Source organism: Ursus americanus, chromosome 16, assembly GCF_024610735.1.
Source record: "Ursus americanus isolate L20-20 chromosome 16, mUrsAme1.1.p, whole genome shotgun sequence".
NCBI lineage: Eukaryota > Metazoa > Chordata > Mammalia > Carnivora > Ursidae > Ursus > Ursus americanus.
This window is the reverse complement of record NC_142142.1, coordinates 31,991,806-32,016,413: the sequence shown is the minus strand read 5'-3', so window position 1 is coordinate 32,016,413 and position 24,608 is coordinate 31,991,806. Positions and strand designations below refer to the sequence as shown.

General features: G+C 48.9%; 1 protein-coding gene across 2 annotated transcripts in view; it reads left to right on the top strand.

The window, feature by feature from the left end:
• Positions 1–24,608, top strand: part of FAT3 (FAT atypical cadherin 3) — a 638,491-nt gene that overhangs the window by 579,250 nt on the left and 34,633 nt on the right. For both annotated transcript variants that reach the window (XM_045790757.2, XM_087868258.1), the window contains exons 16-21: positions 901–1,038; positions 1,947–2,090; positions 4,954–5,151; positions 8,204–9,002; positions 19,573–19,707; positions 21,561–21,718. In XM_045790757.2, coding sequence (XP_045646713.2) covers positions 901–1,038; positions 1,947–2,090; positions 4,954–5,151; positions 8,204–9,002; positions 19,573–19,707; positions 21,561–21,718 — 1,572 coding nt within the window. The remainder of the gene's footprint in view (positions 1–900; positions 1,039–1,946; positions 2,091–4,953; positions 5,152–8,203; positions 9,003–19,572; positions 19,708–21,560; positions 21,719–24,608) is intronic.

The following is a 24,608-nucleotide window of genomic DNA, read 5'->3' as shown; positions in this document are numbered from 1 at the left end:
AATCCATCCCCTCTCCACCCCACACATGCACACACACGCACGCACGGACGCACAGAGAGTAGGGCAGCTATATGTGGGAGTAAGATTAAGATTGATGGGCTGCTCTTAGAGGAGCTCTTTCTGGAAGGAATTTTTTTCTAATACCAGTAGGACCAAGTCATGTGTTAGGAGAACACAGGTGCTCTCAGACTTACAAATTACGTTTTGGAAACAATCAGTCCCACCCTTACCATCATCACCATCCCTACTGGACAGGTCCCTTCTATCCGTCCTTATCTCTGGCTTCTGCAGCAACAGGGGTGGGTTGTAGGTATGCATTCTCTACATGCTAGGGGTGGACTGCCCAGGCCCTCTCTCCTTCCTGGCCATGACAAGGCTACTTGCACACATAGAAATCCCAATATCCCCAAAATGGAGCAGCAGACAGTGGGGCAGTGTGTTTGCCATGTGGGAAAGGGAACTCCCTTGGGCTTCCTTAACATGGAAATGCATAGATTTAGAGAATGTCTGACTCAGTGGTGAAGACCATTGTTTTGCAGAATTGGGGAAGAAAATCACCAAACTATCCCTATCAGTTAGCTTTGGCTCTATCCTTACTGGCTCGAGGCCTGAGGTGTAAGTGCCTATCATGCCTAATAAGCATTGGACTGTAGACAGACAAAAATTATTGGAAAGAAAGTGGCAGCTCTCGTGATGGTGCCTCCCTCCTTCAGCCAAGCCATCAGCTCTTCCAATGGGGGATTATCGTGGGCATAGGAGCACAGCGCCTAAGAAAACTGTCAGAGCTGTGCCCGTTTGTAAGACCTGAGACCCTAAGAATAAACCTTTTCTCTATCTCCTATGTCATGTCTTTTTCTTTTTTCTTTTCTTTTTTTTTTTTTTTGCTCGTGTCCCATGAAGCTAGTAGCAGAAGATGCAGATAGCCAGCCCAATGGACAGATTTGTTTTTCCATTGTGAACGGAGATCGGGACAATGAATTTGCTGTGGAGCCTGTCCTAGGACTTGTAAAGGTTAAGAAGAAATTAGACCGGGAACGGGTAAGCTAGTCGAGGCCAGCTCCCCTCTCATCCACGCCCATCCGTTCCAATACAGGCTCTCTTAGTAAATGTAGGAAGATTCTCCATTCCAAATAACAACAGTAAATAGGGTGGGCTGAAATACAGCATGACATATTTGGGTTATGCCTTAGAAAGAATTTTCTGCCAATAGATACTGGTGGTTTCTTATTTATGGGTGTTTTAAAGAAATACCAAAGATGTGTCTTTCTGGATGCTTTGAATTTCGGTCCTTCCTAAAGCGAGGAGGCAAGAAAGTACCTTCAGCATCGGGATCCTGTGGTCCTGATCGCATCGGCAGCTTTAGCCCTAGGTGAGCCAAGACAAAAGGATCATCTGAAGGTATTTAGGTCAGAAAGAATGATCCAGAAAACTCCTCCCCTGCCAAGGTTAAGCTAAGTTTCTAAACATTGTGTCTTTTGACTAAAAATATATGTCTTCAGAATGAAATTAAATATGGGAAAAGATGTCACTGGAGTGGTACGTCCCAAAGGATCAGAATGAGAAGTAAGATCAGGGTGACCACTGTTGTGCTTGAACAAAGGCTGAGAGCTGCAGTTCTAGCCAAGCATAGTTTTGCCCCCTCCAGGGGACCCTTGGCAATGTTTGGGGACAGTTTGGGTTGTCCCAAATGGGCAGAAAGTGACATGGGCTCCTAGTGGGGTAGAGACCAGGCATGCCGCTAAGGGCACAAGTCAGCCCCCAGCAGCCAAGAATGACCTCAGGCCCTCATGTCAGGGGTGCCGAGGTCGAGAAACCCCGGTCTAGAGAACCAAGGGTGAAGGCAGCTGATCTCCCGCAGAGCATGGCCAAGCCCGCAGCTCCTCTGAGCGGGCCCATGGGAAGGAAAGGCTGCCCTTCTTTACTGTCGGCCCTTTGTGCTTTGCCAGGTGTCTGGATACTCCCTGCTTGTCCAGGCTGTAGACAGCGGCATTCCTGCCATGTCGTCGACGGCCACGGTCAACATTGACATTTCTGACGTGAACGACAACAGCCCGGTCTTTACGCCTGCTAACTACACCGCTGTGATCCAGGTGAGCAATTCTCACCTGCCTGGCACGGGGCCTTACGCACTCAGCCTTCTTCCTCTGCTATGCTCTACTCATTTTGTTCATTTTTTCCCCTTGATATCAATTCATCCCGTCGTGAGGCTGGGATGAAAAGAGCCTGACTCTTCCACAATAGCTGAACTGATAGCCGTTGGTGAGCGCTGTTGCCGATGGGGTTCTTTCAAGTGCCGGGCACTTTGCATGCACCGCCTGTCCCCACCACAGCCCAGTGACGTGGGCGGGGGAGGCAACCCCCACTTTACGGTGAGGGAGCCGAGGGCCTGATGGGTTCAGTAGCTCACCCACGATCTTGCAGCTGGTAAGTGGCGGTCAGGATTTGAACTCAGGTCAGTCTTCTGCAGAAACCACCCTCTTTCTACCACAGCACCAGGCTGCCTTTCCTCCACTCCGTGCTGTCCCGGCAGCGGAGGGAGATTGCTACAAACTGTCTCATCTCTCCAAGACAGATTGGGCATCAGGAAAGAGCTGCTACTCATTAAAATCAATCTTCCATAAGGACAATTTGTTTAGCACTTTAAATCCACCTGCTCCTTAAAATTACCCTGCAGGATGGAGTAGCTTACTGCTGGTAGTCTGCTCGGGGCGGGGGTGGGGGGGGGGCGGCGGTGGCGGTTGGAGGGAGGGAAGGACTCTTCTTCCCATCCATTTTTTACTCAAAAGATGTTTCATGAGCTCGGTGCTAGGGGCAGAGCTTCTTCCTCTTCCCAACTCTGGGAGGGTCAGGGAATCCAGTGTAGGAGTGCTGTGGGCGACGAGGAGCTCAAGGCCACGGGGATTGATGCACGTGTTGTGGGGGGCCTCAGAGAGTCCCGAGAACCAGCTCTTGCGTGATCCAGTTTGGCCTCAGAATCACCTCCCATGGGGTCTGCAGGCTTTGTGGATAGAAGGTGAGAGGAGAGGGAGCCAGGGCTTGAGGGAGCTCTCTGGAATAACATCAAGACTTGGAGTCAGGCGTCCACAGCCAGCCCCCGCCTCCACTGCGAGGTCCAGGAGTCCGGCCGAGAGGGGAGGCAGGCTCCTAAAGCAGGCAGTCGCTCTGTTTCTCACCTCCCACTTTGTCAGCGAAATCCGACTCCTTCACCGGTGGTATTTCAGCTTCCTCTCCTCTCTGCTCTTTCCAGCACTCCTGCCTTCTTCTCCCTCTCCGGCTTCCACCAGGCTTCCCCCGGGGGTCTGCCCCTTCCTGCATTTTCCTTTCTCGAAGATCCCTCTCCTCCCGGTCCTACGGTGGCACTCTCCGCCTCGCACAGCCTCTGCGCGCTCGCCCCAAAACGAAATGGGCTTTGCCTCCTCAACATTCGGTTTTATGACACACATCGATCAGCTTGACAGACTGTTTTCACATGCACCACAGGAAGTCAGCAGTGGAAGAAACAAGAATCACAGCCATGAGCCGTGACCCTGGCTCCTATCAGCGCTGGGGCCTGTCTCCATTCTCTCTCCCCCTTCCTTCTCAGATGCTGACCCCTGGGGCACACATTCTCTCTCTCTCTCTCCCTCTCTCTCTCCCTCTCTCCCCAGTGGAGGAAATGGCCTTTATAAAGTGAGCAAACAAATCAATAAATCTTCCGTTTTGTGTGGTGCTGAGTACGTTGTCACCGTGAAATAGTAAATCTACGCTGGGCTCAGGCGGTACCGTGGCTGATGCCAGGGGGAACCGGGGTCTGGTTCTTGATGACCAAAAGGCCACTGGAGAGAGGAGCAAAATAAGAGGTCTTTGAGGTCCTTCTCTCTTTCTCCTTCAAGGAGTGTTCCTCGCTTTTTCCACCCCAGGATAATTTCCTTATTCCAACACATGGTTTTCATAAGACGAATTCGGCACTTAGAGTTTGAGTGTGCCTGCCCCGTGCGTGACTCCCGTCCGCACAGGAGTGTATCGTGGTCTCCATCTCTGTGACCCAGACTTATTTAATGCTGAATCGATGTCATCACAAGGCCTGACTAATGAAACTGACTTCAGGCCCAAGCTGTGGTCTTGCTGAAGTCTAAACAGAGCGGGGCAGGAAAAGCAATGCCTGAGCTACAGAGAATTGAATTTGGCGTTATCAGAGTGAGGAGAACCTTCGACCCAAGAAGGAGTGACAAAGAGCTTTGTGTTTCTATTTGGGGGAAAAAGCAGAGAGGTTCTGCAAAATAATGCTTGAATGATAACATCAGGGTTTCCAAAAATTCTGACGACTTTCAGGATTTTTGTTCTCTTCCTTCTCAGTTTGGGAAATAGTCCACCCCCTTTCCCTTTCCTCGAAAACATAGCAAAACTGTGTTCTGAGGGGTGAGGTGTAAAGGCCCACTTTCCACCTGGCATATGCCTTTGTGTATTTACTGGGAAGTTGCCAGGATGTCTCCCCACCCTCACCCCAGAAAGTTCGATGTTGTGACACTGTGTCACAGTGTTGGGCCTCAGCATGATTGTGTTGTGACGGGTGTGACGAAGGGCCTTCCCATCCCGAAAGGTTGATGTTTTCTTGGCCTGAGAGGGTTTCCGACCTACTTACAAAAGGCTGGTGAACACGCTGTATTCCCAGAGCCGTTTAGGCGAAGTCAGGGCCTTTCCAACCAGTGAAGGACCAGACAGAGCCGGCGGCAGGCTGGGAGGGCCTTGCATGCTCACCTGCAGCTCATTGTCTCACGGGGCAGTCATAGGGAGGCAGCCAAGGATGCCGAACACGACGCTTACAGACGCCAGCATATTTTCAGAAGACAAGATAATATCACAGGGAATCCCTTCTGCTGAAAGCCCTGTTTTCTAGCCGGTAATGATGGGGTTTTTTTCCATGCGAAGAGAGGTGTAATTTTATCTTCCTTTTTAATATCTTCTTTTATGCAGGAAAATAAACCGGTAGGCACCAGCATCTTGCAGCTGGTGGTGACAGACAGAGACTCCTTCCACAATGGGCCTCCCTTCTCCTTCTCAATTTTGTCGGGAAACGAAGAGGAGGAGTTCGTCTTGGACCCGCACGGGATCCTGCGGTCAGCCGTGGTCTTCCGGCACACGGAGTCCCCGGAGTACGTGCTGTGTGTTCAGGTACGGCCCCGTCCTCCGTCCACATCAGGCCGCCTTTCCCTTGTGCTGCTTTCTGTGCCGCCCGTTGGATGGGTTTTCTTTGTTGAGCGAGTCAACATAATTCATTACCGTGCAGGAATGTTCCCTTTTAATCTCAAATTCAATTTCACACCAATAAAAGCGGTCTCTTTGTGTGAAATTGAACAGGAAGGAAGGGAAGCGTCATTGTTCAGAAGGGACATTCCCGTAGGCTGTACCAGATACACGGTCGCTGGCCTGATATCTACATTCTCCAAATTCCTGGGGTTCTGACTGACCCTCAGGGACAACTCATTGGTCAAGGCTTGCTGCTCTATACCGAGTAGAAGTTGCCACATTACTCCACCTGTCAAAGCTACCAATCTTCGTCCTAATGTGATTGAGGCATGTCTCTGCTTCTGAAGAGAAGTTTGGTGAGTTTTCCAGGGAGGCAGGAGGAAGCCAAGCCCTCGGGTGGCCATGGCCTCCCAACATCTCAGCTTCCTCAAGATCCATGGCCTGTGTAACGTGAAATAGGACAAAGAGGCAAAAGTGGCAGGTATGGAAAGGGTGTGGCTAGGAGCAGGAAATGAGTTCCTGGGAATTAATTTTGCCTGCACCAACATTTGGGTCCCATCTGTAAAACCAAGTGACTTTTTTTACTCATAGTTGCCACAGAGGGTAACCCAAAGTCATTATTAATGGTAGCAATAATTACAATAATTATTATCTATATTTGTATAGCATTTCATTGTGTTCATTATTTCTTTGGGTGAGTTATGGCTTACTCTGCTCCAAGAAACCTTCCAGATTAATGACTTTTGGCTCTGAGCATGTCAGTGAATGCTCCAGTTGCCTCGCACTCCTCCAACAATACCATGTAAATAATTTTGTCGCGGTATAGGTACCAAGAGCAAGGAGAGATGCTTAGCGCCTTCTCCCAGAAGCTGGTACAGTTCCTTGCCTGCCCTCTTGGACTGTCAGAGAGTAGATTCTGCATCTCAGACTTTGGAAACACCACAGAGAGCTTTCTCGTCCTCATCCCTAAGGTTACACTACCACCGAGGGCCGAGTTTCTGCCATCATAAGGTCCCTGCGTGCATCAGTGACATTTCCTTTGCCCTTGTCCCCCTTTATCCTGAACCACCTCCTACACTCACTGTTGCAGGAGCCTTCTGAGTGACGCCTCTGGCCTCAGCCTCATTCTTTTCTGATACCTCCCTCCGGCCCTCCCATTAATCATTCCACTTTGTTATGTCAGTGCCCTAAGCCAGGGGTCGACCAGCTACAGCCCCGGGACCACATCTTGCCCTCAGCCTGTTTCTATACAGAAAATTTTACTGGAACACAGCCTTGCCCAGTTGTTTACATTTGCTCTGGCTGCTTCCACACTGGAAACATAGTTGATTAGTTGATAGAGACCGTATAACCCCAAAGCCTAAAGCGATTTCTTAATCCAGCCCTTTACAGAACAGATGTACCAGCTGCTGTCCCGAGCTAAAGCCTCGGTGGCTCCCCAGCGCCTGAAGACTTGGGGTCTGCAGGCTGAACTCCAGCCGCATACTCTCCGATTCTGAATTTTGGGGTCCTTCGGCAGACATGGTTCTCCAGTCCCACTCAGTCCACAGGCCCACTAATCTGTCACCTCACACCCAGAGGCTTCAGCCTTTCTGTCTCCTCTCTGCGCTCCGAACTTTGAGTGAGCAACCTCTGGCCTATGAAGTCCACACTCATCACTGTCCTTCGAGGCCCTCCACGGTTTGACTTCCAGTTCAACCTAATTTGCTATCGTTCTCTCCTCCTACATGACTTTTCCCTGTCAGCCTCTCTGGATTCTATAGTTGATCACGTTAACTCTGATGTACTAAGTACTTCCGGGGTCAGCACTTTGCAATCACCGTGTCTTTTAATCCCCACCGTACCAGAATCCTACAAAGTAGGTACTACTGTTACACACAGATGGAAGGTACAAAAATCGAAGTTCAGAAACGTTAAGTCACTTCCTCAAGACGTACAGTGAGTGGCAGAGTCGAGATTCAAACTCAGGTCTGCGTGATGCCCAGGTCCCTGCTTTTATGCTGGACTCCACATATGAGGACGTATCTCCTCACATCCCATCTGACCTGCGAGGCCCGCCGAGTCCCTCCATCCTCAGACACCTCCTCTGGGGACCCAGTCCGTGGGAATCTGCCCCTCTCGGAAGCTCTACGGCACTGCCTACTCCCATGTTGCCTGTGGCAGGTGTTCAGAGAACATCCTCAGTCAGAGTGCTTCTTCCATCAATTCTTTTTTTTTTTTTTTAAGATTTTGTTTATTTGAGAGAGAGAACAGAGCAAGAGAGAGAGAGCACATGAGTCGGGTGGAGGCGCAGAGAGAGAGGGAGAAGCACACTCCCTGCTGAGCAGGAAACCCAACATGGGGCTCGATCCCAGGACCCTGAGATTGTGACCTGAGCCGAAGACAGATACTTACCCGACTGAGCCACCCAGCCTCCTCTATCAGTTCTTATATATAGAAGGAAGACAAAGTTTTTCTCAGGCTACCTATTCTTCCCTTTTCTGCATCCCATTTTTTAGTCTAAACCTTAATATTGTCTAATTCACACCTCATGGTATTTCTTGAATGTACAGAAAGGTGTTCTCTGTCTGGCCCAATCCAAAGGAAAAAATGCAAAGGGAACAAAGACTGCTCCTTCCAGTGAGAACGCCACTTTATGTGTGACATTCCCTAGTGGCTTCTGTTCAAAATGAAAACCAGGCCAGCATGTTGTAGGCGTGTCAGATCTCATAGCACCCTCTGTCCCCCTTCCTGTTCACCCCCAACGGCTAGATTGTGTGGACACGTTTTATCATCCATAACCAAGTGTACATGTGGGGAACAAAGGTGATAAATCACTCCAGTGCACGTCTTCAGCATTTTGCTGAACAGTAGCCGGGGATGGAGGAAGAAGCAACTGAGGGTAAAGGAATACATGTCTTCTCTCTGAGTTCTGTTGGTTTTAAAATGATTCCGCTTTTTCTTAGTTCCTTGCCTTTCTCGCTCTCCAATGTTTTAGGCAAAAGACTCGGGCAAACCCCAGCAAGTCTCTCACTCCTACATCCGTGTGCGGGTCATCGAGGAAAGCATCCACAAGCCCACAGCCATCCCCCTGGAGATTTATATTGTCACCATGGAGGATGATTTTCCCGGTGGGGTCATTGGGAAGATCCATGCCACGGATCAAGACATGTATGATGTGCTCACGTTTGCCCTGAAGTCGGAGCAGAAAAGCTTGTTCAAAGTGAACAGTCACGATGGGAAGATCATCGCCCTGGGGGGCCTGGACAGCGGCAAGTACGTGCTGAACGTGTCGGTGAGTGACGGCCGCTTCCAGGTGCCCATCGACGTGGTCGTGCACGTGGAGCAGCTGGTGCATGAGATGCTGCAGAACACCGTCACCATCCGCTTTGAGAACGTGTCCCCCGAGGACTTCGTGGGGCTTCACATGCACGGCTTCCGGCGCACCCTGCGGAACGCCGTCCTCACCCAGAAGCAGGACAACCTGCGCATCATCAGCATCCAGCCCGTGGCGGGCACCAACCAGCTGGACATGCTGTTTGCAGTGGAAATGCACAGCGGCGAGTTCTACAAGCCCGCCTACCTGATCCAGAAGCTGTCCAATGCCAGGAGACATCTGGAGAATGTCATGCGCATCTCAGCCATCCTGGAGAAAAACTGCTCGGGGCTGGACTGTCAGGAGCAGCACTGCGAGCAGGGCTTGTCCCTGGACTCCCACGCGCTCATGACCTACAGCACGGCGCGCATCAGCTTCGTGTGCCCGCGTTTCTACAGGAACGTGCGCTGCACCTGTAACGGTGAGTGTGGTTGGGAGTTTCCCTCGCGCCTCCCGGGATCTGAGTAGACCGGGCTGCCCTTCCTGAGAAGCATGCGTTCATTCATTCGCTCATTCAGCAAAATGTTTACTGACCACCTACAATGGGCCAAGCCGCCATGAGAGATGCCAAGCTGTGGGGTAAGCAAGACCAGGCGAGCCCCTCCTCCCGTGGAGCGCACAGCTTACTGTGCGTCTCTTGAGTATCACGCACCAGCAGGCTAGCAGGAGCCCATGCGTTAAGGATCGCTTGAGGAAGCAGGAAATCCTGCAAGAGGACCCATCAAGAGGGACCCCCTCCTGACAGCTTGGGATAAAGGATAAGTAGGAACCAGACATGTGGGAACAGGTAGGGGAGGAAGAACATTCCAGTCCAGGTGGCAGCCTGTATGAGGAAGGGGTTCAGAGCAGGAGAAAAGCCCACACGAGTGGCAGAGATGTTCTGTCACTGGAAGTGGGGGCATGATGACAGATGAGACCTTGTGAGTGGGCCCAGGGTTCACACAAGGGCCATTAGCCAGGATGAAAATTGTAGAAATTGTCCCAAGGCAGGAGGAGCCGTAGAGGGCTGATGTGATGTGAAGAAGTGACAGCATCAGTTCTGTCTTTCACAAAGAGCGTGCCCGCTACAGAGGGGACTGGATTAGCCAGAGCCAGGCCAGAGGCAGGCCAACAAGTTAGGGAGCTATTGCTGAGGGTAAGGGCAGTTCAATTTGCTTCAGTGAAAAACGGGCCATAAAGGAGCGCAGCCAAGGGAAGGATTCAGCCCTCAGAGCAGAGGAGATGGAATGGCTCGAGTTTGTTGATGTAACTAGAGTCCCTCAACCTTGACCTTTCCTGGTCAGGGGCCATAGCTGCCCAGAGTCCCATGCCCGCAGTGGTCAGTGAGAAGTATTGCTCTCTGCCTCTTTTCCTCTCTGACACGCGGAGCCATAAATTCACTGCCCTCTTCTAAGAAAATTGCACCCGGAGTTTTTCTAGCCAGTGTGAACTTGGCCCACAGGGACCGTGGCCAGAGAGAGGCCATTTGTAAAACATCCCTTTAGGTAATTGGGGACAGGCAGGGCCCCTGGCCTCTTTCCCTTATAGAAAGTTCTTGGTTGCAGTTTGGAAAATAAGCTCATCAGAACAGGGCTCCTGAGGTCACTGCTCCCCCCAAGAGACATTCTGAGAGCCTCTGAGCAGCCCAGAAAGTGCTCGCCACTCAGCCTGTGGTACCAGTGAATTCTGTTTTCATCAGGTAGATGCAGTGATGTCTGACCTGTTGAATATGTAAATTAGCTCCAGAGTAACTCAAAGCATGCAGCCTAGACGCGATGCATTTCTGGCAGATGCCCCCAACATGCAGGATTTATGAGTGCCAGCTGTCCGGGCTTTACCTCGATTTCCTTTGTAGGCAAACTGATTTATGCGCCAAAGCTCTGCTAGGGCCTTCCTGCGGTGATTCACAGCAGGGTTCAAAGGAGGTTCACTACAGGACGGGGCAGACCCTGCAGGAGAAACTAAACCAGCTAATTAATCCTTGTGCTCTGAGAACTCATTCCAGTCCACAGGAGTCAGTGGCGGCAGCAACGTGCCAGGCACTGAAGATTCACCATGGAAAACACACCGCCCCTGCCCGTAGCAGCTGGCTCTTGTGAGGTCAGCTTGCAAGCGCCTGTTTGCAATAATGATGTTATGATCAACGCTCGGGAGGAGAACGGACAGGATCCCTGCTATGGCCAGAGGGAAGCTTTCTGTGACATTTCTATACCACAGACTGTCTGTGTCCTGGGTCTTGAGGGATGAGTATGAGTTCATCAGGAAGAGGGCCGACCTGGCAGAATTTCTTGAAAGAAGGAATTCAGAGGGGTGATTTTTTGTTGTGGAGAGGGAGGGTTTTGTTTTTTTTTTTAAGATTTTATTTATTTGACAGAGACCGAGAGGGAACACAAGCAGAGCAAGGAGCCCAACGTGGGGCTCGATCTCAGGCCCCTGGGATCATGACCTGAGCTGAAGGCAAATGCTTACCCAACTGAGCCATCCAGGCGTCCCTGCCAGAAGCTTTTGTGATTCTACCCCCAGACACCCCACGAAGAGGGCTTCTTGTACATGTAGATTCAGGCTCATCTCGGAGCCTCTTCTCACCTTCAAGTCACTCTTGTAGTTAAGCTGTACAATAAAATACTGGATTTTAGTAATGAAAAGACTTGGAAAGGTCATCTGGCCCCGTCCCGTCTTCAGCAGGTGATGAACGGTCATCTGCATCTGATGAATGTGGTAGCTCTGTGCCCTGCCCGGGCTGTATGGCTTGTGAGGGTGGCATGTGGATTCAATTACGGCTCTTCTTGGGCCCTTCTAATTATCTGCATCTTAAGAACAGGGCCTCTTCCATTTCTTACACGTGAATCATGACCCAGTGCTACCTGCTTTGTAAGAATACTCAGATAGGGGGCGCCTGGGTGGCTCAGTCGGTTAGGCGACTGCCTTCGGCTCAGGTCATGATCCTGGAGTCCTGGAATGGAGCCCCACATCGGGCTCCCTGTTCAGCAGGGGAGTCTGCTTCTCCCTCTGACCCTCCCCCCTCTTGTGCTCTCTCTCTTTCAAATAAATAAATAAAATCTTTAAAAAAAGATTTAAAAAAAAAAAAGAATACTCAGATAGCCCCATTTCCCCCAGCAGACTGCTGACCAGCCTCACAGCACCATCACAGGGCAGCAGAGGGGCTCTCAGACACCAACATGCATGCATGGGGCCTACCAGAAGTGCCCATTGCCAGCCCCACACTCAAATACAACAGTAGGGTTCAGGTGGAGCCTAGGGGTCTATATACGTAGCCCGGGGTGATTCTAATGGGCGGTTAGGAAAGCAAATTTAGAGAAATCTACAGCAAGATAAAATAGGAAAGATTTCCTGCAGGTTCAGGGGCAAACTCTTAGTTAGAAATAGAAATAGCTCTCACTTCTTCTCAAGTGTCCTCTAATGAAAATACAGTGAGGAACTGTTAAGGAAAGCATTAGGCATTTTAGGCATTTTCTCATTTATTGGATGGAGAGGTAATTGAATTCAGTGAATGCTCCCCTTAAAACACACACACACACACACACACACACACACACACACACGTGCACAGAACTGGTATTGACTGCTCCTCGGTTTATCCTGGGAGCTTGGCAGATACAATAAATGGACTTTTCCACCACTTGGTGGAATAATTACGATGATAAATAGAGGTAGCTGCCTATTCTGGACTGTGTAGCAATATTTATACAGATCTAGCCTCAATATGCTCCTCCCCACTTCCAACTCCTCTTTCTCTCCCGCACAGTTTTTGGGTCCAATTAATAAAATTAGCATCTTGTACCAAAACGCTGAGTTGCTTTGACAAAAAATGAAAGCAGACTTGAAGTTTAGTGCCAAATAGGCTCATTAAATTCCAGCCACCGTCGAGCATCATGCTTGAACAGAACTTTAAGAGATACAAAGTTGTGATGTCATGAGATGACTCCTGGTAGACTTCACAAGTTTAATGAACGTCAGCACTTCAGGAAGGAAGCCTGATGCCAGTTTAAATGAACAGGAAATGATGGATGCCCTGTGGGCTGTCCCTGATGCTCTGTCCTCTTGCAGCCCCACAGGGCTGTGCTAATTGTCCATTTTTTTAAAATGCCATTGACTTTTCAAAAGTCTGATATAGGGATGCCTGAGTGGCTCAGTTGGTTAAGAGTCTTCCTTCTGCTTAGGTCATGATCCCAGGGTCTGGGATCGAGTCCTGCATCAGGCTCCCTGCCCAATGGGGAGCCTATTTCTCCTTCTGCCAGCCGCTCCCCCTGCTTGTGCTCTCCCTCTCTCCCTCTCTCTCTGACAAAAATTCAATAAAGTCTATAAAAAAACAAAAAAATCTGGTATAAAAATCTATCAAAAAGGAGCCAGTTGTGCAGGAGAATGGACTCCCTAGGAGACCATCAGAATTTAAGACAGGGAGTGGATGGCGGTGACAGCCAGAGTTCCGAATACGGTGATGGGATCATTGGCCATGGGGGACGCATGGCGGTGACCAGGCAGAGTGAGCAATAGCAGTCCTGCTCTCAACCGTGGCATATGGCGCTGTCACAAGTATTTGCTCGGGGAGGGGAGAGCAACACTGCAGCACATCACGGAGGGTGATGCCCGCTGAGTTAGATCTGAAAGGATGCCTAGAGAGCACGAGAGCCAAGGCATGGAGGGGAGAAGCAGGGACAAGTGTAACAACTAATTTTTATTGAGTGGTGACCAGTCACTGCATTGTTTTTCCAACATACGTAATTGCATTTAACCCTTCTAATAACCATAAAGGCACGGTATCATTAACCTTCCTCAAAAGTTAAGGAAACTAAGACGAGAAGATCAGCAGACTTGCTCAAAGTCGCAGAGCTATGCGAAGGGCCCAGCCGTGATTCACAGCGGGCAGCCGCAAGCATGGCGCCCTCTTACTTCCACGCCCATTCGAAAGGAACTTCAAAGTATCCAATCTCAACCTCCCACCCACGACAGACATCCCGTTAACTAGATTCCTGGCACTAATTTCGCCGTCTCACAACCTCGCAAGATGGACCTGAGATGATCTTCTCCCTTCTAGTGCCTCAAAGTCCACCTCCTCGTAATGTCGCCCAGCTCCATCCATTAGAACCACCCAGAACCTGACCTTTCTGACTCCTTCTATACAAGCTGCCCTCCAGATATTAATGGGCAGTTGTTGTGACCCCTTGAAGCTTCTTTTCCTAGGCAAACTGCAGAAGTTCCTTTGCTCCTTGGCTGCAAACAAACAGAAGCTATAAACAGTTGTAGGTGGTGTAGTTAGGGCACAGAGGAGGCACAAAGGAGGGAGTCCTCGGTCCTATCAGGGGAGTTCGTGAAAGGCATTGGAAGCAGTGAAGCTTGTCCTACTGGGTCTTTGCCAGGCAGGGATGCACTGTCAGCACAGAGAGCAGTGAAGAGAAAGACCCCGAGATTTGGGGCATCCTTTTGTCTGCTCATTCGCTCAGCAGTGATGTGAATACTTTGCCAGGCCCTGGGCAGGGTGCTGGAGGTATAGTGGTAAGTGAGGCTGCCATGGTCCCCATCCTCATGGAGCACAAGCCAGCATCATGCACTGAACAAAGGACAGGGATGGTGAGGAATCAGGACAGTCCTGGGGAGGAATACCGGGAGACAGGTAAATGGAATCCGTGATAGGCAGTCATGGTAATGCACTTCTTTTATTTTTTTTTAAGATTTTATTTACTTGAGAGACAGAGCCTGAGAGAGAGAGAGATCACGAGCAGGGGAGAGAGGTAGAGAGAGAAGCACACTACCCACTGAGCAGGGAGCCCGATGCAGGACTCGATCCCAGAACCCTGGGATCATGACCTGAGCCATCCAGGGGCCCCATAACGCACTTCTAATAAACACAATAAAATAAAATGACGAAGGCTTCTGTGAGGCAGTAAGACACTTAAAACTTAGCCTTGATGAGTTTTTAAAAAGCAGAGAAAAATCTGAGATTGGGTTTGCCTTGGGCTGGGGTTTGTTAAGGCTAACACTCCGAGAAGAAAGCCGCAGTCCCCATCCCAGTGGTTTCAAATACCCTTCAGTGTGTGAATCTTAACCAGGCTCCCCCTGCAAACTGGGAAGTTTTCATTTTATATTCATAACAGCTATGTGTCTGCAGAGCCCTCGTCTCCAATACACACAAGTCCCAAAATGCCAGGGGGAGTGGAGAGGTGTCTACCCCGGTGGTGACATCAGCTTCGCAGCGCGCGGATCTTCCCTTATATACCCCACCCACACAGCCGCCCAGAGAGGATGTGTTTGATGAAATTTAAGCAAAATCATCCAGAAAATATGGCTGAGCCAAGCAAACACCATTCCAGATGATTCTGTGCTTGTGGGAGAACTATAAGAGACCACTTCAAACCCAAGAGGTCTCTGGAGAATATGTTTTAAAACTTATGCAGGCCAAGAATTGAGAGGAAAGCTTACTGGCTCGTGCAGCTTTTGCTAAGACGTGGCATCTTGGCAAAGTGTGTGAATTCAGGGTGTAGGATATTTACCGTTAGTTATCGGATCCACAGTGTAATTCGGAAGAAACGTACATCAAGAGGTTGATTCAGCTCAAAGGGATGGTGATAATAATAACAGGTAGACGCTGATGTGTTCGCTCAAGGCGTATACTTCATCCCTGGGGCTGCGGGAATTCTGGGGAGACGAGGGGACGAGCCACACATGTGGCAGCGAGACGCTCCAGAGACCCCAGGAGGATCACCATTCTGCTCGGTGTAGGTTCCAAAGCTCTGAAGCTTCTGTTCCAGTGAGTTGCACGTTGTCAGCTCTGCAGAAAGTGACCTAAATTTCCACCTGAGCGACGCTTCAGAACGTGGAAAGCTTCTTTGGGAGAAGAGCCACATCGTGTGCACCTTTCTCCTGTGTGAGGCTGTGTACAAGGTTCTGCCCGCGACCAGGTGGCCAAGGGGCTGAGCCCACAGGGCTGGCACGCTGATGGAGAAAACGCTGCAGGCCTTAACTAGTACCACCCAGCCACACGGCGTCTCCTGTCGTCTATCAGCTTACGAATTGTGAATTTGACCCCAGAAAGACGGCAAGAAAACGATTGCACTTGAGTTCAGGTTTCTGCCACGAGGCTGAGTCAAATTAGTGTCTCCAGTTTTGAGACCTTGTAATGATTTGTTTTTACTTCAAGTTTTTCCCTTTAAAAAGTGCCTTCACGGACACCTGGGTGGCTTAGTCAGTTAAGCGTCTGCCTTTGGCTCAGGTCATGATCCCAGGGTCCTGGGACCAACTCCCACATCGGGCTCGCTGCTCAGCAGGGAGCCTGCTTCTCCTTCTGCCTGCTGCTCCCCCTCCTTGTGTGCACGCTCTCTCTCTCTCTCTCACACACACACACACACAAATAAATAATAAATAAAACCTTTTAAAAAGTAAAAATTGCTTTCACCTACATTAGCCCATTTAGTCCTCACAACTCTATGAACAGTTATTATCCTCGTTTTTCAGAAAAAGAAATTGAGGCTCGGAGAAGTTAAGTGACCTGTTCAGAGCCACACAGTACATGAGTGGAATAACCGGTCGGAGCCGAGCTCCAGGCCTGCTGCTTGTGGCTGCAGATCCTTTCCTGTTATGCTGCACGGACTTCTTGAGGGGACCTGGGCGTGGGGAGCAGAGCTCTCTCTGCCTGCTTCGTGCTCACAGAGTTGCTAAAAACATCCGATCCTTCTATCCTGCCACAATAAATGGCATCGGTGGGTGTGATAAAGTGGGCCCCTTCTCCCTTCGTGCTGACTCTGGCACCAAACCGATGGATGCCTGCAGGCGCGGAATGTGTAAGCCTCGAGCCTCCACCCCCCGCGCTGTCACTGATCACAGCGAAGTTAATTAAACCTGGATTATTTAATAATACTTAATAAAATAAACTTCCTCCCAGAGGCCAATGGGACCTGACACTGTTGTCTCGTAACTATTACTATGATAAGGCACCGTCCGCGGCCAGAAAGAGGGTCTTTCAGACTCACAATAGTAGTGTCTGTACCTCCATGAGAGGGGGTGATATAAACATGGGATTTCTAAAAACAAGTGAACCCCTTGGCATCCATTTAAAGCATACTGGGTTTCAGGTTGCTAGAGAACGTAGGGCTTTGGCTGGAAAGAGGCTTATCATCCCCAGGAAAGTGTCCCTGGGACCCAAACATCTGGGTGTATCTGAGGTCGAGAACACATTGTTCAGCATTGGCGTACAAAGGTCAAGTCCCTCTAACAATACACATGTCAGAAAGGACCTAATATCTTATTTTAATTGATGGGGAAGGAAGAACTACAGTATTGTACATGGGGGATATTCAGTTTGGGGAAAACTGAGCCAAAGGCAGACTTCGTAGCCAGAAGTCTTTCTCTATTCGTAATAGACTGCAGTGTGCGCACATGCTCACATCTGTCCCCAGCTAGGGAGAACGTTACGTTTTACACCTTCTTATGTGGTCCATATATACAATGGAATATTACTCAGCCATCAGAAAGAACGATTACCCAACATTTGCAGCAACATGGACGGCACTGGAGGAGATAATGCTAAGTGAAGTAAGTCAAGCAGAGAAAGACAATTATCATATGGTTTCACTCATTTGTGGAACATAAGAAATAGCAGGGAGATGGGTAGGAGAAGGAAGGCAAGAATGAAGAGGGGGTAAACAGAAGGGGGAATGAACCATGAGAGACTATGGACTCTGGGAAACAAACTGAGGGCTTCAGAGGGGAGGGGAGTGGGGGATTGGGATAGGCTGGTGATGGGTAGTAAGGAGGGCACGTATTGCATGGTGCACTGGGTGTTATACGCAAATAACGAGTCATGGAATGTTGCATCAAAAACTGGGTATGTACTGTATGGTGACTAATATAACAAAATAAGTATTATAAAAAATATAAATAAATAAATAAAATGCCCCCTTCTTCAGTGAGGATTCTGACGTTCTCCCAGGAAACGCAATTGTCCCTTCTCTGGTTGCACTCACAGACTGCCATCAAGGCGATACCTTATTGTATCGTCCTCGTGTGTTTGCTGCTTGTTTCCCGGAGGGAGGAAGAGGTGGCATTGTTTCCTTTCATCTTTGTATGTCCAGGCTTTGGGCGCCTGGGTGGCTCAGTCGGTTAAGTGCCTGCCTTCGGCTCAGGTCATGATCCCAAGGTCCAGGGATCCAGCCCCGAGACGGGCTCCCTGCTCAGCAGGGAGTCTGCTTCTCCCTCTCTCCCTCTCTCCCTCTCTCCCTCTCTCCCTCCCCCTCTCTCTTTCTCTCTTTCTCTTTCTTTCAAATAAATAAATAAATAATCTATATGTCCAGGCTTATCACTTCTTGGGCCCTAAGAAAAATTATTTGCTGAATGAATGCACCAAAAATTATTTTAAAACTGGTTATCAAAAGCGCTTTGAAGGAGATCATAAGGTGGTAGAACGGCTGTTTTAAGTTGCATAAATATTGATAAATACATGGCAGGAGTAAAGATTTCTTGCAACAAAAATAGGAAGATGTATTTTGGGGCACTTATGTCTTTCAGAACCATTTGTAGAGATCATTCCAAATTTTCAGTTGAAAATCCCTGCATCTTCTAAGACTTTGTAAGCTGGATCATCGCCAAGAGTATCTTTTATGGCTGAGCTCTAAACCGGTGGAAAATAGGATTTATGAGTTCTGAGTTTGCTGGTGCTACTTATATTGCTCTTCTCAAGGATTACACTTTCTCCTGGACAAAGAAATGACAAAGAAATGACTATATAATGGGACAATAGGCTTAATGATGAGGAAAGAGTTAGGATGGAAGGGAGTTTGGTAATGGGTCAGATCCTCCTGAGGAAGGAAGCTGCTGATTCCCGCATGTCCTTGGTTGGCAGAAGAGGTGCTCCTTTAGGCCACCACTAACCCAGTTGTGGGCGATTTTTCATTCGTGTCTCCTTTCCTATAGTCCTTTTACCACTTAAACTCTCACTACATTGAGGGGCGCCTGGGTGGCACAGCGGTTAAGCGTCTGCCTTCGGCTCAGGGCATGATCCCGGCGTTATGGGATCGAGCCCCACATCAGGCTCCTCCGCTATGAGCCTGCTTCTTCCTCTCCCACTCCCCCTGCTTGTGTTCCCTCTCTCGCTGGCTGTCTCTATCTCCGTCAAATAAATAAATAAAATATTAAAAAAAAAAAAACTCTCACTACATTGAAAGTGGCCTACTCGCATTTGAAATACCCAAGACTTCTGAATCGTGCAGTTCCTTCGCTGGACCTGCATTGGCCTTCACCACGGTTCAGAAATGACTCACTTGGGTCCTGAATTTTGCCTCAATCAGTTAATCTGCTTTCCAGGATTTTTCTTTCTGAAGGATTAACCTTTCATCGCACCCTGCCGTGAGCATCGAACAGGTAGCAAGAAAACCTGCCTTTGCCGGCAATAATTCAACTGTTTTTGATAGGCAGTAGGGCACCTTATAGCTAATCGATACAAGAGTGGGTAGCAGAAGGGATTAGGAAACAATGGGAGTTGTGCTTGCATGACTTAGAATTAGTCATACTTTTCTTTAGAAACGTCTTTTTCTTTCCCCTCTGAAAACAACAGCTAACATCTTCCGAAGTCTGCTCTCGACGTTTTTCAGGGCAGGAAAGAAAAAGGGTGTAGGACAAATGGAAACTCCAGCAATGCATTCGGGTAGCACCATATGCAGAACCCCACTCCAGTAAATACAACCAGAGCACGTGCAGTGTGATCTTTTTTCAGCTAACGTTGGTCCAGTTACAACCTTGGCATATCTGAACCGAAGAGAAAGCGCTCCGTGTATTCTTCGCAGCCAACCTACTTCAGGCTGGCAGTGAGCTTTTGGCCAATGCGGGGACATCTGATGGGCGCTCACACCAGGTGAAGCCTATTCGGGTGCTCCTGCTTCTGGGTGGCCCCTTTGTCTCTCAGCCCATAGCCTCTAGAGCCCAGCTCTGGAACCCTCCCAGCACCCCCTAGAATGTAAGGTGATTCTCTGCGTACTGATCATGTGTGTTTCCTTTTGTCACAGGAGGACTGTGCCCAGGGTCCAACGACCCTTGCATGGAGAAGCCATGTCCAGGGGACATGCAGTGTGTCGGTTACGAAGCCAGCAGGAGACCGTACCTCTGCCAGTGTCCCCCGGGGAAGCTCGGAGAGTGCTCAGGTGCAGAGTGGGGTGGAATTCTGAGGGTCTGGATTCATATTTCTGAATCACTTGCCCTTGAGTAAAGGACACAGACCTAGTTTTCCCGAAAGGCATTTCTGTCTGCAAGCCACATTTACCTTCAGAATGGACCACAGCTAACACCCGCCCTCACATGTTCTTGGGACTTATTACAGCTTCAGCCTGTGCTCAGGAAACATGCGGTGACCGTGGACTCCTTGTATAACAGGAAGACCACACATGGGTTTTCAATGGTGTCGCATGGATGTTAAGAGTGTGAAATGGAAAATAGAAGGCCATCGGTTAGGCAGGGGAGTCAGAGTACCCGTGGCATGGCCTCTGATGGTCAGAGGTCTGCACAACCCAGAGCCACAAAACAGAGCTCACCAGAAGGTACAGCTGAGCCAGTGCAGTTGACCTTCCATAGGCGAGCCCAGCCCAGAGCACCACGTGAGCAGACTCTTCGGCTGGAGCTGTGTAACATGCTACATGTTCTCGAAAGGAGAGGTGCTCACCTCTGTGTCCTAAAGGAAAGAAAAAAGGAAAAGAAAGAAATGTATTTATGCTATTTCGATCCAAACGATCCTGTTTCCGACCCTCCCTCAATTGCAATACTTTGATTCGCCTATTCCCTGTCACATCTAAACTCTAGAAGGGTATTCATTTTTGGTACCAAGAGAACTCTTTTTGGTAGAGGATGTATTTAAAATACAGGTGCACTGATACCCTTCTTGGAATCCAAGAAATATGTATGAAGTGGTGATTACAGCAGCAACTGTAGGGGGAATACAAAACAATGAAGCTTACTATACAGCAAGGCACTCTGCTAAGCATGGGGTTCTAGAAACTCAGCCTCTGCAAAGAGAAGCCCTGTTCTCAAACATGGAAGCCAAAGCTCTTGCACAGGTGATTTCAAGAACAGAGCTGCCCGTGAAGTGAAGACATCACCGGCACACTTGCCTTTGAAGTCACCCAGGGCTTAGAGTTGAAAGATACTTAGGCTGGCCCTACCCCTCACCCACCCTGTGCACACAGCAGGTGGTATGTCGGGCTGACGTCAAAGCCAACAAGTCTCGTGACTTTAGATGTCACTTTCTGCCCGTCTCCCTTCCTTTTTTCTGTGTAGAAAACTTGTGATTGTCCATGATTTTCATCCATTGGGTATATTTTCACACTTGCCACCTCCCACCCCAGCAAGACAGCTTTTCAGCATCATTTTGCTCATTAGAACATAAAGCTGGATTCAGTACAAAAGAGGGTGAATTCAGGACGCGGCGATGTGGTAGGACTGCAGATTCTGAAAAGGCTAGCCTTGAAGTTCATGGTCAGAAAGTAGAATTGTGACGACCCATGAGCAAGACATGAACTTCCTTCTTTCAGCCTTAGTGCAAATGACATCACTTGGCTATTTGACACTAAGATACTCGGGGATGATGGCTACTCTTTGCAAATGGCCTTATCTTTTCCTTGTTTCATGGAGTGGAGAGGTTTTGAGTGTCTGAGTGACTGGGGGTGGGCAGGAAGTGTGTATCTGTGAACAGTGCTCATTTTAGAAAATGGGCATTGAGACTCTGAGAAAATTCAGGTTATAGAACTTACCAAGTTTTCCCTGGCATGAGACCACTGAGATATTTTGGTAGCTGATGAATTAATATTTTTTGCACTTCGGAATTAGAATGTGGCCTGAAGTGGAGAGAACCCGTTTTTAATCAAAAGCGGCTTCTCCTCAATGCCTTCATCAATTTCCCACAGTCTTTCATCAGCTTGCTTGGTGGTTGTTGGGTGATTTCACGTGTCCCTGACCGTTTCTGGATGTTCCCAATACATATGTCTTCTCCTAATGGTCTTTTCAGGGCACACTTCTCTCAGCTTTGCTGGAAACAGTTACATCAAATACCGGCTGTCTGAAAATAGCAAAGAAGAGGACTTCCGGCTAGCTCTGCGCCTGCGAACCCTCCAAAGCAACGGGATTATAATGTACACCAGAGCAAATCCCTGCATAATTCTGAAGGTAATTAAAATGGGTTATCTTTTCCTGCAGTCAGTTCTCATGCTAATATTTTGGCTCTCGGATTGGGGCCCGAAATCTTTTTTTGTCTTTTAAGTTCAGAAGACCAGAAACTGGCTTGAGGGCAAAGAGGGGCCGCCGCAGTACTGGGAAGTGTGCCAACACCCCATTTCCTTTTATACGTTCAGCTTCAGAATTGGCTCTTCGGGTACTGGGGCATCTCTCTCTAGAGTGGGTTCAAGGGCTGCCCTCCTTGGAGCTGTAATCATGCAACAGTTCATTAGAATGCTCTTGCTAATCAATTCCACGGCAGGGGTGGTCCTTTAAAAAGATTGGCTGTGTCCTCCTCTCCCTCGCGGGCCTATCCCCACTGACCCCTGAAGGTGACTTCTGTTCTCACTCGGGGAGGAAGTTGGAGATCTAGGGTAGAGGCCATTCCATACGCCCTGTCGTGGCCCCCAGTGGCCCACTTGTGCAATCGCTACTAGCCTCAGAAACGCTCCGAAGCAGCCAGGTCTCCTTGAGAGCAAGGCTGGCATTTGTATGCAGCTCAGAGTTTCCGGTGCCATCGTGAATCCAGTGACAACACGAACACTAACGGCTTTATGCGCCGCATTTGTTTTTTATTATAAAGTTAATATAATACATTTATTATATACGATCAGCCCCATCTGATCCAGGAGCAAACAGAGACTCAGAAAGGTTGAGTTAGTTACACAGGGTTGGCCAGCTCACAAGCGCCCAGGCCTGGACCCGCATTCCTGTCTCTCTCACTGCGTGCTGTCCCCTGGCTCTCAGCCCTGCTGCTACCATCATTTCATCGAAAGTCACATTTGGGGCATCTGTAGACCCGAGGAAGGCTTCCAGCACGGGAGAGAAGGGAGAGAAGGAGGGAGATGTTTAACCTGACGCTGTTCTCCCATTCCCACCAGGTTCCTGTACCAGCCCGTTGTAAGTGCTTGTAAGTGCGTTCAGAGGCAGACACAGTCTGACCAGTAGGAAGTGCCCATACAAGTGGAAATGACTGGCAATTTTTTCCTTCCTAGGGATCTATCATTGAGCTTAATTGGGGTCATGGTGGGCCTTTATAGCTTCTGTTCTTTGATTGTTTGATAGGTCACATCCAAGTCAATGAGGTGACCTGGGCTTTCATCCTGGAGGGAGAGAAGGATGTAGGACATTAAATGCCCACGGCTTTTCTTATCACACAGACTTGTACTCACTGGCTTCTGGTACTGCCAGGGGCCATGGTGGCCAGAGGGAGGCAGAGGGCAGTTGGGGTTTAAAACTTCCATGGGGACTCTCCCGCTACCCACACTCATTCAACTCAAAGAGTCATTTCAGCTCTGGGAAAGAAAACAGGAGAAGCTCTGGAGGCACGGTTGTAGCCAACAGTGAATTCAAATCAGATCTTCATGGTGGGAGAAGACACAGGCAAAGACCTAAGTCCTGTCTTTCTAACCTCCCAGCCCCTGAAGCCGGCTGCCCTGGGTAGGCGGATCACTCCCTACATAGCCCTGAGAGGTGGGGTTTTGTGTACTCGCTGGGAAGGGCTCTGGCCCTTCACAGTTACTGGCTCCAGGGGCTCAGCCGAAGTGTCACCGACCTCTCTCTCCTCCTTCAAGCTCAAACGCTGGGACTGCTGCTTGCAGAACATCCTGATGAGGCAAACACTTTCTGCTAGCAATTCTCTTCTATAGCCTTACATTTGAGAGAGAACAAAACTACTGGGCCTGAATGGCCGGATCCTAAAACGGAGCTTGTCATTTGACACTTCGCTGGCAAAGGTCTAAAACGCACAGGTCCCTGGGGATGGGAAAGAAGAATAATTAAACCTTTTAGGCGGCTCTGGCTCCAAAGGTATATTGTATTTCACGAAACAAGTGTGTTTCTGAAAGTTGTGTAAATTGAATCTCTGTAAATGGGATTCTAATAAACGCTGGATGGTTGCTATTTGAAGGAACCCCTCCATTAATCCCTTTGTGATGTGAATAATCGCCCCCAATCTGTCTGTTCGGTGCGTTTGCTTTTCATATGTTGAGTTTGCTTAAAGCAGGACACAGCTGCACTGAACTATTGCAGATATCCTCCTACAGTCGCCAGGAATAGCCACTTAGGGGATTTGAATCTGTTTGCTTACCATTTCCAGCTCACGCAAGATTTAATTTCATTGGCTGTAGGTATAGTATGGGCCTTGTACTCAGGTTCAACGATACACTGAAATGCTTTGTTTAAGTTGCACCTCCTGGTTGTTTATATTTTCCCAGTTAGAGCACATTCTCTAAAAAGTAGTTGAGACAATCAATAGGGGTGAAGGGCACCCCTTGAAGACAGTTGAAGAACTGCTTGGGACCTCAAGGATTGAAAATGTTCATGGACAAGGAGCACCACTGTTTCTTAATAGCCATGAAGGCGCTCATTCTTCTGTTGACCATGCTTACCCTGTCTTCTTCCAGAAGAGATTTCAGGCTTACCATAAACACCAAAATGCAATAAGATTGGGGCACCATTAAGATGAAAATAAAAGGTTAAAACCCAACCAAGGAAGTGGGGAAGGGCAGAATATCATCATTGAAAAATCTAGACCAAGGATTGCCATATCAGTTGAACATAAACCATGACTCTGAATTTTCTGTCAGCCAAACCAAGAATAAAAATAGTGGGAGAGGTTCTGTGGCTCCTCTCAAACCTGTAAAAGAAACTTGTCAGATCACCAGGAGAGATTTATAACTTTTTCTCTGTATTCGTCTTTTGGGTCCCATCTTATAGCAAAAGCACAAGAAGTCCTTGCTTGTTAATCTAGAAATGTCATTATTTCATGTTGTGGGGAAGTTAGAGATGACACATGGCTTCATTTCGATGATTCTCGGACGCAGCTAACTTAAACCCCAGG